The following is a 13,714-nucleotide window of genomic DNA, read 5'->3' as shown; positions in this document are numbered from 1 at the left end:
GCATTCAGCAGTGGTGTGGTGTTAGTTGTCTCTGACCTGTGCACGTTCTTTAAGTTTATGATTCTGGTGGACAGCACAGTTCTATTCCTGGAGCAGGGATGTGTTACTGGAGTGCTGTTTCTGCAGCACACTTTAGAAGCTTGTTCTTGTGTGGCTGCCATCCCTGAGTAAAGGACCAGTTGCTTTCTATGCTGCTTAAAAAAGTGTGAAAAGGAAGCGAGGGGAGACTTGAACATTCATTCATTCAGAACCCCAGAGAAGACCCAACATCTGAATTCAGAGGACTGTTCAGAGAAGGAAATGGTTGATTATCATTTAGTGAGTGCTGTTTATCTCCTTGCTACAGATGTAACTATTAAGATAAATAAAAGGTCTCAGAATTAAACTTTTAACACAAGTGGAATTATTTTGAATGGAAAGGCAAAACTGTTCTGGGACAGCTGCGTCACACAACAGATACCTGCTGTCAGGTACTTTTTTTCCTTTTGGAATAGGTTCTGTTTCCAGTGAATAGTAAATTTTCCATTGCCCCCATCGTTTCTTCTCTGCCTTCACCATCTGGGTTGTAAAGTTCAGGTTGAGATTTGGAAGGATTTGAAAGATTTGCTTAGTCACACGAAATTATTTTACCTGAGAGACTTATCCAGCTCAAGGGTTATTATTAGTAGCTATAATAATGATTGGCTCTTATGTACTCCTTTCATTCATATGTCTCTAAGTGCATAATAAGGAAAGGTCACTATCTGATTAACAGAAGGAGAGGCTACAGCCCAGGAAGCTCAGGTGATTTGAATGTGGTTTTAACAACTGGGGTGTCACAACAGCAACAAACCTAACAGACAAGGAAGCAAATTACAGGCTAAGGACTACTTGCTACTCAAGAGCTACCCAAAGACCTGTGCAAAGGAATCCTGCTAGTCTTGGCCTGTTCTCTTCCAAAAGATACCTGCCACAAAAGGTGCAGTTGCTAGAATGTTCCTGACAGAGATCACAGGTGTTTTTTTTCATCTGGAGAGCCAGATGTTCTCCAGGTCAGGATGAAGGCAGCAGGATGACACAGCTGTGAGCAGCAATTGTGTAAAGCCCATTTTCTGCATTAGTGGAGGACTAATTTATACCCAACTCTTTGATCTCTTCAAATTCTGGCAGTGTTTCTGCGTGCCGCATAACAGGTTGTCACTGGGACATATGAGGAACACAGTCACAGAAAAAAAGAGCATATAATAAAGGGGAAATGTAGCTTGCACCTAAGTGACAATTCTGTGTCTGAAGTGTTGAACCATTGTTCTTTCTTACTGCTGAAGGCTCGGAGGAGAAGTCAGCAAATATATAAATCAGCCAATCTATTTCCATACTTTGACAGTCAGGACCCTTGGGAGACTCCATTGTGACTCTGTGTTCTAGCACTGTGCTTCACATTAATTTAAAATGCCTATGAAAAGAACCCTTGAGCCTGCTTTGTAGGTCTTATATCTCTTACTGTCTCTTAGGGCTGCTCTGCTGCAGATAGAGGAGGGAAGTGTGAGTGACACAGATGCTATCCTGGGCTGGGGATTCTAAACGAGCTTGCATGGAACTATATATAGAGTGTTGCAGCAGTCTCAGTTTGCTGCAGCTGCTGGTTTGACACTACATGGTTTTTATTCTCAGTATTTCTGATGAATCTAAAGGGAGTTTAAAAATACACATCCATTGCAGAAATTGGATTATGATACTGCAGTCAAATCTAGTTTAAATGTATTAGTGAGAGCACCAGCTTGTAAATTACTGCAAGGATTCAAAATCTCAACATTCATCTTCAGACAGTATTAGCAGAATGCAACAATATCCTTACCTAGATGGCTTTCAGGGACGCAATGCAAGTTTGGGGCTTTTATTAAGCAGAAAATTCAGCCATAACCTCCCCTGCTGGGAACCTGGAGAGCCTGTCCAGGTTTTTCCAGATGTACCATCTAACAAAACTTCTGCAGACAGATTTTTCCTCTCCCCTGCCCTTAAATGGTAATGGCATCTGTCAAGAGCAACAGCTGTAGCAAAAATAAGAATTCTGACTTATAGCACATTATTATAACATAAAGCAAAAGCACAGTCCTATGTGGGTAGTTTGAATTATAGTCTGTTGGAATCAAAAAGGAAAAATTATAAGTCTTGTGGGTTTTGCTCAATTTCTGAAAGAACTTGTGTTTAATTAATGTTAATTCTTAAGCTTATTAACAGATTTAGTTTTCAAATTCTCTGAAAACTAATGCTGTTCACAGGAATTACAGTAATTGTGCAGAGAACATGTTATTATTCTTTGTTTTAAAGGAAACCTAGCAACCTTTGCTTTATGTGCAAACCTTGCCTTGCTCTCCAAAGAGGTGATGTGGTTTTGACGGTGAAAGGAGCTCTGACTGCAGAGCTGCTCCCAAGCAGAATTTACTTGCTACTCTCCCAGCATCTGCTCATATGTTCAAAGGAAGGTTCCCCACGTTACCCTCTCTGATTCTTTTGTATTTTACTGATGCATGTAATTTCTGCTGGGGTCATTTAAGCTTTCTTTACATTCTCATAACAGATTTCTTGTGCTGTGGTTATGAAGGGCTGATGCAGCTGCGCAACCCACATAACCTTAAAGACTGCACAGAAAAGCAGGGTGGCTGCTGAGGCCAATAAGAGATCAGACAGAGATCTCAGATTTTCTTCTCCTTGATCAGTTCTCCCATATCCGAGTTATCCCAGGATGTTGAAAGAAATCTCTAGTGCTGTTCACGAATTTGTTTAGATAACTGTAAAGCCGCCCCATTTCACTTAGGAGGGTAACCTAAACATTTTCCACATGTTCAGTTCTTGCTTTAAAATGTTAATGTAAGAATTGGATAGAGTCCAGTAAACTTGCTGAGAGGTTTTTTGTGGTTTTCTTTTTATAAAGTAAAGCGGTAACCCTACCTGTGATACTTCACCATGTTTATTTCACCTTGATATAATTTAAGCTATTAATCATGACCTTTTTCTCCTTCATTAGTAGGGACATGCTAAAACTTTTGTGGAGGATGAAATGCAGGTTGGAGAGAGTGAGCTGTGGGCTTTATCCTTTTGAGAAGAGGAAGAGCCTTTTCATTCATGGAACCAATTTACAGCCACTTTCCCTCAAAAATAAACTTAATGAAGCTTTGCCAAATAGCTCATTCTCTCAGCTGCTGGAGCAGCAATTGTTGTCACATAACAGCTACAAAAAAGCAGAATGAAATAATCGAGTACTACTGTGGCTAGAAAGAATCGCAAAGCACCAAACAGAATTCTGTGCTCATCTCTAACATGTAAAACCTTTTTAAAAAGTTATTTAATATGCTTAAATATATTAATAATCATGTATTAATAATTTAACCAATATGTCTGCTTTAGAAGCCACTACATGTCCCTGAAGGCAAGAAGCAGAGTTGTCAGTGTGCTAATACAGGATGCGTGGTTTTGCAATGGGTCTGTGCTCAGCAAAAATAACTACAACAAAGAGGGCAGGGTGCAGGAATAAAGGACATCTTTCTTGGAAGTTACCCCTAATCTAAATCACCTCCGTGGGACAGGAACGTTTGAATTGTAGAAGCAGCTGCAAGTTTTCCTTGGCATCATCCCTCAACTGGAGGGGGAATTAGGGCAGTTTTGACTTGGTATTCCAGCCTGGTGCTGACTTTCCTCTTAGCTCTGGAAAATAGCAAAAATGGAGGCAAACGGAGGAAGATACTCTACAAGGAACTGATACAACCTCAGACACTATGGAGAAGTTGAAAGAGGAAAGCTGCATTATCCGTTTCTTTCTTTTATTCTTCCATCGCACTACTGTTACTCACTGTATTTACACAGGATAAAACTGTGTGCTGCTACACGGCTCTCAGAGCATCAAACCAGGCCTGACCCAGGAGTGTGCAGACACTGCTCTTGTGTGCATACAGATGCTTTATCTGCAGTAATTCATTAAATTTCTCCTCATATATTTTAACGCTACTAAAATTGGCTATGTATGGCAAGATGAGAATGTCACTATTGCATCTACTGTAAAGTCTGTTTGTGTACCCTGATCTTATCTGTGGTGTCTGGATGAAGTACCTTCAGGACCCTGCACAGACGATGCTCCTGGTGAGTTTGTTTCAAACGAGAGGCTTTTTTTTTCCATGGAAAATGCAGGTGTGTTTTCTAGCCTAACTAGTTTTAATTTGTAATAAGAACATCATTAGTTTGGTTTACATCATGACCACAAACCTGTCTGCCATACAGCTATTTACACATGGGAGACAGGCCTTCTTCACAAGAGTAGAGCAGGAATCAGTGCTACAATTCATATTTATCCTAGTGACAAAATTGACAATTTAATTGTCAGATACTCTGATAAAATGAATGGTGTGATTCATCTACAGACCAAGATGTAATTGAATCATCATGGTGGAAGCTACAGCTGTTCTGAATAACAGCCCACCTCCCTGAATAGTCCCTAATGTTACCTTTGGGTTTTTTGCCTGTGTGCTGATATGTGTAAAACCTTCACATTAGAGGGTACACACAGAGTTGAGAAATTGCCTTCTCATCTTAGAATGGCTGTGTACCTCCAGGTGCTGTGTAGCTTCTACAAAAAGGTTGCTTCCCTCTTAAACTCTTTAATTTTCTCGTTACTGGACAGTGTTTAAGAATCTTGTTTGAATCTTTAATTGTGATTTTCCCTGAATGGCACAGCCTCCATTTTTAAGCATAAAAGAATGTTTACTTCCAGGTATTTGATGATTTGCTGACACAGCAATGGCAGATTTGAAGCTATTTGTTAATCTGGTTCTGAAATGCCCCCAGTGTTTATGCAGCATTTCCCTGGTCCTGTGTTTACACACTTACTGAGACTCAGATAGAACAGCTCTGTTCTGCACTACTGGGACAGATGTGTATAAATGTAAACTGTTCAAGACAATATACCTGTCACGTTTGCAGCTTTGTATACTACTTATACCAGAGGACGGTAAACATGAAATGTGCAACATTTTCCAGTTAGCTCAGTGAATTCCCATGGCAGCCAGTAATGTGATTGAATTCCAAGTTATTTCCCTCATTCTGGCTGTAAAATTTCAACTGTTGAAACTTGAGAAATTTGTCACCCAGAATCCTCACAGTGCAGCCTTGTGGACTTGACTTCTTTCACAAGCACTGTTTATTACCTGCTACCCACCCACTGGAGGAACTGGAGGACAAGGTAGTGTCCTCTCTGCCTTGGAGATGCTTTCAATACCCAGAAATAGGAATTTACACCAGTTTGCACTGTCCGTGACAGTGTCAGCATGGTACTTCCAATGTATTCTACTAATTCTCTGTGGCATAAAGTGATAAGGAATCTTTTAATGGAAAGTATCTGATGTCAGTCTCCTGTGACTGAAAAGAAAAACTGAGAGCTGTCAGTTTTTGCACTCAGTTCTTGTTAAATTCACAGGCAGGAACTGATGTCAATATGTTGCAGCAGAAACTGACATTTTGATTTCCAGGTACAAATACAACCATAGCAGACTTAGTAGGGGAACTCAGATTTAGGCATTACTTTACTATAAATTTCTGTATAAATAGCAAAGTGGTACACAACATATCTAAGACTTCAGAATGCAATATCTGAATACTTCCCTATAAAAAAAAAGTATATAAATGAATCTGTTACTGATACTGATATTGTAGACCAACTGAAATCAACCTATGGTTAGGCTTATGAGGAATGAACTACTCTGGCTTAATTACTTACATATATTTTCTATGTAAATCTGAATTTAGAAGCTCTGTCTGTACTAAGAAGCAAGCAGTATGTTTTACTTGTGAAGTGCTGGCCTGGTTTGGTGTTAGTAGAACCTTTCTGCCAAGATCCACGTTGCAGGCTGAACTGAACAGTGGGTGTTCTCCTCCTGCAGGACTGCCACGAAGCTGGTTAGGCAGAGTCACCACATTATAACATAGCCTTGAAAATGGAGTATTCTAAATGTAGCTACAGCACTTGGCCACACAAAGGAATGTTTCTGCACGAAATTACAGGGCTTGTAGTATTTGGGAGGTCAAGTAGTTTTCCTCACTGTCCTTTTTCATCTGTGAAATACCAAACTAGACTGAATAATCCGATTTTTATTACTATTTTATTTCAAGCCATATTGAATGTGTTAATGTTTTTCCTGTAGCTGGGGATTGACTAAGAGGCTGCAAGAATATTTATTTTCTCACTCTTAGTAGTTTCCATATTTATATTTTCCTCCATTATAATTATACTCAAAACGGCTCTGCTTGGCTGACTACATCAATACTGCCACTTAAAATAAAAGCCACAAGTCAAAGAAACTGGAGGAAATGGGAAATCTGGGAGATGAGTTGCTTTGGATATACTTCCATTCTGGCGCTTTCCAAAGAAATTCTAATTACGTTAATGAATTATGCTAATGCCTTCTGCTCCTGCTTTTTTGTTCTGGTTTGGTTCTCAAATTAGAACAGTGTTCATGAAAGCACCTCTCCCGTCTCCCTCAGAGGTGAGCTCTGTTCCCACCAAGGTGCTGTCCCTCTGCTGGCAGCCCTGCGTGGTGTGTTGTGCCCACTGCAGGTAGCTGTAGTTGCTGCTCCTCCTCGGCCATTTCTTTCTTATTTCTGATTGATGGGTGTGTGGTGCTACATATAAACTTGTTTATGAGTACAAGGTTTTGTGAAGCACTCCATTAAGGCTGCACGGGAAATTCTAAAGCCAATTTGAGTTGACTTCTTTTTCTCAAATGACTGCAACTTGTATTTGCACATTTAGCTTTTAGACTTAAATCTTTTATGCTTTTCTGGAAAACGACTCCATCTGCATTAGGCACTAAGAGGATTCTAAGCAGCACAACCTTGCTCTGAGACAGAACTTTACATGCAGTATTTTCAGCGTGGTTATGTTAGATAAGAATGGAAGATGTTTCACAGGCACAGTTCTTTGCTGCAGCAGGAGTCATTGCAAATTAGTAAACCAGTAGATTTTAAGACAGTTTTTGGTGCTGATGTCAAAATCTCTTTCTGAGTCACTAAGTTTGGAAAGCAGTATTCATCCACCTGCCTGCCCTGGGTAGTACAGGACTTAAACAAATGGTTTCCCAGTTTCTCTTGAAACCACATGCACTGCAGAAGGAATTGGGATGATATTCTTTCTAGTTCACCTCTGACACTGTGACAGATTCAGACCAAGGCAGCCTTGGAGGAAGAGTCCTGCACAGCCCAAATCCTGCAGCACTCAGTAACAGCCATCCAATGGATCTCTCTGTCCTTTGAGATCCTACTACATTCTTCTGAGTTTAACAGAACCCACTGGCTTAGAGGTAAATCCATCACTTGTGTACATCCTCCTCATCTTCCTCTTCCTTCAGCCTCCGTGAAGGAGGTTAACTCTATGGAAGCAGCACTAAGAACACCATCAATATTGATTTAGAATCTGTCTAAACGAGGATGGAACAAACCATGGACAGAATAATGCGAGATGTTTATTGCATGCTTTTCTAGCTGGGCCAAAATCTGGAAGTTAACAAGGCATTGGTAAGTACAAATGACTTCTGAATTCACTTGCTTCAAAACCAGCTTTCCAGTTATAGAACTGATCAGATGGTTCTTAGTTTTCTTATTGTTTTTTTTCAGCTGTCCAAGGAAACTGACAAAACTGTGTCTGTGTGTGATGGTGGCTCACTATTTTTTTTAAAGCAGTGGTGATGAGAAAGGAGGGGGTGTGTGTTAGATGCAAAGTGGGACCTCAGTGAGGCCAAGTGTGATAATCAGGTGTTTCCTGAGGGGTCTGTGTTCCCAAAGGGAGCTAGGTAGAAAGAATGAAGAAAAAGTGTGGAGGTGTATATGAGCACTGCACCCCTGGAGCTGGTAGTGAAGCTGTATGAGCTCCTCCATTAATGACCTTTTTATCTCTTCCTTTCCTTTCAGGTGCAAGTGGGAAGTACACCTCAGGACCAAAGAATTGTGGGATACATTTCCTGCACTCACTTGCAAGCTATTGCAGGTACTGTCCTCATTTGCTTCTCACAATTTCTCACTTTTCTATGCTACAACTGGTATTGTGCAAAAGCTGCCAGCAATGTGCATCCCTCAAAGAGCAGTGTGCATTGAGGACAGTGGTGAAAGAGTGAAGAAAGAAAAGTAGATGTGTACTTCACAAAACCTTTCCACTTTCTGTCTGAGTTACTAAGTATTACAAGATATGCACTGTAAAAATTCCCTCAAGAGCTCTTTTTCCCTTTGCTCTCTCTTAACCAAATACTATTATTTCAGCAAATACATTACTGTCACCATTAGTTGCATTTATGAACCCAGATGGTGGCTACCAGCATATAAACTAAAGTTATATACGCAGTTATTCCCATCAGAAATCAGAGGTTGAGAAAAGCCTAAATTCTCTGGTTTTACCTGCCAGTTTCATACATAAACAGCAGCGATTTCCAACTATTGATGAAATTTTTCCTTAGACGTGTTTTAAAACCGGTCCCGCTGTTATATTCATTACAGTATGAGCCAGCACATTATGTCTCCTTTGTTGTGTGAAACTGCATTTTCTAAGATCCTTAAAGATAAGATACAATTACGCTTAAGCAGCGTCTGAAAGGATCTGTTAAGAATCTTCACTGAATTAACAAAAGGAATGAGGTGCTCTTTAATAGCAGATGTCTGACTGTGAGATATGTGGATTCCACTGCCCATTATAAACAGACTGGAATTTCATGTAGTTTATATCAGGTTGTGGCTGGGCTTGTTTCCTTCTTAACCATTTTAAAAACTTTTATGACTTTCTGACGATGGTACCTGGGCTCTCCTCATGTCAGCAGGCAGAACTAGGCAGAGTGACCTTATCTCCATTTTACAAACCAACTCCGGAAAGAGAGGGCAGGAAAAGTTAGTAACTTCTGGTCATTCTGTTTCATTTTCAGTGTTCTCAGGCATATGTTTTGAAGTGAAGTTTCTCCATTTTAGCTGTTGGCATGAACACTTGTTAATTAAATGTCTAAGGAAAATATTCTATGTTTCTCTCCTATCTTCAGCATCAAAACTATTAGTTCCAGGCCTTCCAGCAGGTGCAGTAATGAAGTAACAGTCAAATCTAAAAGTCTTTGCTTTGTGCAAAGGTAGGAATGCATCTCCTTAGTTTTACTTGATGTGACTGTTGGGCTCCTGAGTGAGTGCTGCAGTGCAGCTGGCAGCCTCCTGGAATAGCTGAGGACAGAATGCACGCTGCAGGTTGAGACAAGGCAGAAATGCAGAACTTCTAATCTATTCTCTACAGTATGTCTATGTTAACCCAGACAGACAGGTACCATTCCTCATACAGCGCTTCTGTGGCAGCAACAGACTTGGGAAAAATATTGCCAGTCCCTACAGTGCATTAGAGAGACCAGAGAGTTTTAAAGAAGATTCATGAATTTTTCAATCATGTTTTAACAGTGTAACGCTGTTTAGTTTTCTATTTCTAACTCAGGAATTACAGTAATGTACTGTGAGATTGCTGTTGTAGAGCTGGAGACTGATGCTGTTATAGTTTAGGTTATAAAGCTCCAGTTTTAGTCTAGTTCCTTTTCCTTAGTTCTAACACATCCCTAAAATACTAAAGAGAAATGGAAGGGGATATATATATATATATATGTATGTATGTATATATGTAGGGAAGTTAACATTCTTTTTTACAGAGTCACTCCAAAGCTTCTCCAAGGGTAAAAAACCAACTTTCCATTTTCTTATTCATGTTCTTGCTTTGTGTCTTTATGCTTATCTGGTTCAAGCAACGTTCAGATAGAACAGACAAGGATCTAAGAGTCTAAATGTCCTTTGATAAATCCTATTGGCTTATGTAATGAAATAGAAAACTAAAGTTCATAACAGTTTGGCAGAGCTACACTTTGACTTGTATCATCTGATTCAAAACATTTCATGCATATATAAAAATGTTGAAAGAAACATCCTCAAGTTCAACTGTGTAAAGATGTGTTACCTGTAGCAAGAAGCACTGCTTAGCAGGTTAGCCATTAAATCATCTTGTCACACAACTGGGTGCAATTTGGCTTCCCCTCTAGGATACATAAACTTGCACTTGACAGCTCTGGTTCTTACATGAGTATAAAATGAAGGGACCCAACTGTTTATGGTCAGTGAAGAACTAATGCTTGTTTTTGTTTGTTTTTGAAGAGATGTGAAAATCTAAACCCTGTTCTAAGCAATTACAATTTGTTCAGAGCTGACTTTCACCTTTTTCACTAAAGCTTTAGAATGAGATGTAGATTAATCTAACCTCTCAATTCTGTACCTATTCCTGAATGTTGTTATGAAGGAGCTTTTCCATTTCCACTCTGGAAACAGCTGCATTTCAGTGACAAATGAGGGGTTCCTTGATGAGTCTAGAATGTTATTATTTTCCAGGGGGCTGTTAAGTTTACATGTTTTTTTTATCTTTTTCAGTTAGTGTTTAATGTTCTAGGAAGATTTTGCTGTCTAGAATCTACCTAATTCCCAAGTCCTTTTGAGTCACGCCTTTAAGACACCACACCAAGAGACCAAACAGAGGGAGCATCAAGCTACTGCAGCCCAGATGCAGATCATTTGCACTGAGTGCTCTCTCATAATCTCAGACATGCTCCTTTTTGCACTTTTTTGTGAATCCAGTCATCAACGTGTGCTGGCAACTCACACTTTCTCAGAACTGGCCCTACCAATCCATATGCAGCTTAAGCAGAACTCAGCTCGAGACTGAGAGATCTCTCAGTGTTTGAAATCATGGCTATGCAATCAGTATGTCTCTGCTGTTAAGCATCCTTAGGCAGTGATTCTATATACATTTCTGAAGTAGCAAAGTGAGCTTATCCACACCATAGCAGTCTGCCCTTGCCTTTCCTCTCATTTACACTAACACAGCTGTGCTGTACTTGACTGGGGACCTTACCCAGCTGCAATTTCACTCAGCAGAACAATGGGGTATTTTTGTTGCTGTTGTTTCAGTGTGGATTTTTTTGTGATTGTTGAAGTGTTTTTTTTCAGTGACTGTTCTGCACTCAGGTCTGGCTTCTCCTCTACTCAGGTGTCTGAGCAGGTCAGTTACCCTCATGTCCAATGCTACAGGGAGCTGTTAAGACTAAGTCTCACTAGGAGGTTTTGCATCCAGACATGTGCAGCACCTGCTGTGTAGCTATGGGAAGGCGGATAACACCAGTTTAATACTTATCTCAGAAAACAGTTATATTCAAGCTACACTTAAGGGATTTTTTTATTGGTAACGGAGCTGCAGCTCACTTCATTGCAAACTCTTCATGAGCTTAAGTGCAATTGCTTCCATGACCTCTAGTGGGGAGAACCAGAGATGTCAGATAGGGGAGAACTGGAAATAGCGACTATCACAGGTTCTGAACTTAGTCTATTTCTAGAGCTGCAGTGCTTTCTTTTGTGGCTTTCCAGTGTGCAGCGTTGATAGAAGGCTCATGATTCTTAACAAGGGAGATGTATGTCACTGTGTAGTTAGCACCTTTTTAGCAGTGATGGTGCATGCTGCCTGCTGTCTTTCACAACGTCTTCCTGAAATGTTTTTACATGTCTTTCTTCTTTGTTTTTCTCAATAGTTTCCTGTTTTGGGGGATTTTACCTTTGTGTGTCTATTAAGTGAGTTTTATGTTTATTAAGTGACTTTGCTGTCTTCTGTTTCAGAATGCTGTTGTAGCTTTATGCCCTCACTGGTAATGGTCTATGTGCCCATGCTTGGGCAGAGTGGATGGACTAGATGGCTACCAAACGGCCCTTGCAACTTCTTCCTTTTCCTGAAGCTGCATCTTTAGTTAAGCAGAACGCAAACGTCAGTCACGCACACTGTTTGTGTTAGTCACTGTCACCTGCTGTGGGCTGTATTTGTTCCATGTGACCTACTTCTTGTGCTTTTGTCTAAATACATCTTAACTGTAGGGTTTCCTTGTGCTGTGCACTGTACTGGTATGCGTGATCAGCAAATACGTGAAGGGCACTTCTGCACTGTATGTGCACTCTGGTAGCAAGGGGGTTTTCCAAGAGTTCAGTGGACTGGATTTGTTTCAAGCAGAGTGATCAGGGTATTATCTGAATGTTATCTACAAGTACTAGAAACTGTAGGTCAGGGAATAGTTCCAAAAAGCTCTTGTATGAGCCTCTGTATTACAGCCCAACAGTTACAGATTTGTTGGGAATAACTGGAGATTAAAAGGACAAAAAATGAGATTATTTGTTGTTTGAATTAACAGTCTGAAGAGATGAATCACTGTCAGAACCTACATCATTTTCATATCCATCACAGAATAGCAAAGTAGAACCACTTTGGTTAATGGTTTGTGGGTTAAAGGAAAATTTTAATGAGAACGAGTGACTTTGGGCTCATGTTTTTGCTTATGATTGTGGAATTTGAAAACACATCTTCTCTTTGAAGAGAAGTGATGTCCTTAATTGAAATATTGTTTCATGTCCGAAACAAGCCAAGTTGTAACTTCATTACAGGTATAGTGAAAACAGAAGGAAAGGAAAGACAGTATAGTGAACAATTATTTCTAGAATGTGTCTCTTCCTGCTTCTTTCCCCACAAGAAGCTTTTACTGATTCTCCTAAAATGATTACAGTGATTAATTCTTTCTTAGGCTTTGTCACCTAATGTGCTTGAAATTAAGGGAAGGTAGTTGCTTTAATTAAAAGAGCTGGTTTGTACCAGCTTCACAAACAGAACATTTGGTGACCAATCATCCATAACTTCCTGCAAACAGTGCGAAGAATCTGGCTATTTCTGAAGTACTGCCTACCTCAGCCTATGTTGTACATATACCTTTAAAATATGAGATACTTTCAGCTTTGTAATCCATACAGAACCCTTCCTTGGATGGATTACTACAGTGTGACTAAATTGAATGTTGACGTATATATCCTAGTAACATTTGAAAGTTAAATTTTTCACTTTTTAAATTTAGAAAGCAAAGAAAGATCAAGTGGTTTATTGCAGAACATGCTGCCCAGTCTTAGCTAAAGGGTGATATTTACTCTGAATTCCCAATCATTTATTTAGTGTATCCATATCACCTTCCACTTCTGGCAAGGAGCATGATTATTTTGGTCAGTTTTCTGCAGCACAGTGTCCTGTCTTCCTGTTTCTTTAGGGGTGCCTATTATGATTCTGCAAGAAGATATTTACATCATCAAAACATGGTTCCTAATGAACTTCATGCTGGGCTAAGCATTATGTAATGAGTGAGCTATTATCCAGCCTGTTTTTTACTTTCACACCTTTTTTTTCTACAAGATGTCAGGCAATAGCATAGCAAATAATATCACTGTATTATTAATGACAAAAACAAGTCCATGTTTAAACAACTACAGAAGTAGTTCATCCTTAAGTACTAATTTCAGACATTTGACTTTTCCTGAAGTGTTTGTAAGGAATTCCAATGACTTCTATCTGCTCGTACTGTATCTGGTATCCCACAGAAAAAGCTGGTTGAAACCATGTGACTAAGGCAGTTTCCTATGTATAAACAACTTCACGTGTGCAGTGTTTCATAACCACAAAGCTGGATTTTCATCTGTGTTATTCTATGTAAGAACTTTAATATAGTTAATTATATAGGTGAAATTCCTTCTATTGCAGACAAGGCCCTGCATACCATAGACAAGGCTATCATACCACTTACATCTCTCATAAATCTGACCTCAGTGGCTCAGACTGTCCTTG

At 39.7% G+C, this 13,714-nt stretch overlaps 1 protein-coding gene across 2 annotated transcripts in view; it reads left to right on the top strand.

Annotated features, from left to right (window-relative positions):
- The window catches only part of SMPD3 (sphingomyelin phosphodiesterase 3), a 98,941-nt gene that overhangs the window by 70,543 nt on the left and 14,684 nt on the right, over positions 1-13,714 (top strand). For both annotated transcript variants that reach the window (XM_015873543.3, XM_032446991.2), the window contains exon 3: positions 7,930-8,005. In XM_015873543.3, coding sequence (XP_015729029.2) covers positions 7,930-8,005 — 76 coding nt within the window. The remainder of the gene's footprint in view (positions 1-7,929; positions 8,006-13,714) is intronic.

Source organism: Coturnix japonica, chromosome 6 (assembly GCF_054131305.1).
Source record: "Coturnix japonica strain WE chromosome 6, WE-NBRP24, whole genome shotgun sequence".
Taxonomy (NCBI): domain Eukaryota; kingdom Metazoa; phylum Chordata; class Aves; order Galliformes; family Phasianidae; genus Coturnix; species Coturnix japonica.
This window is presented reverse-complemented; position numbering and strand designations above follow the sequence as displayed.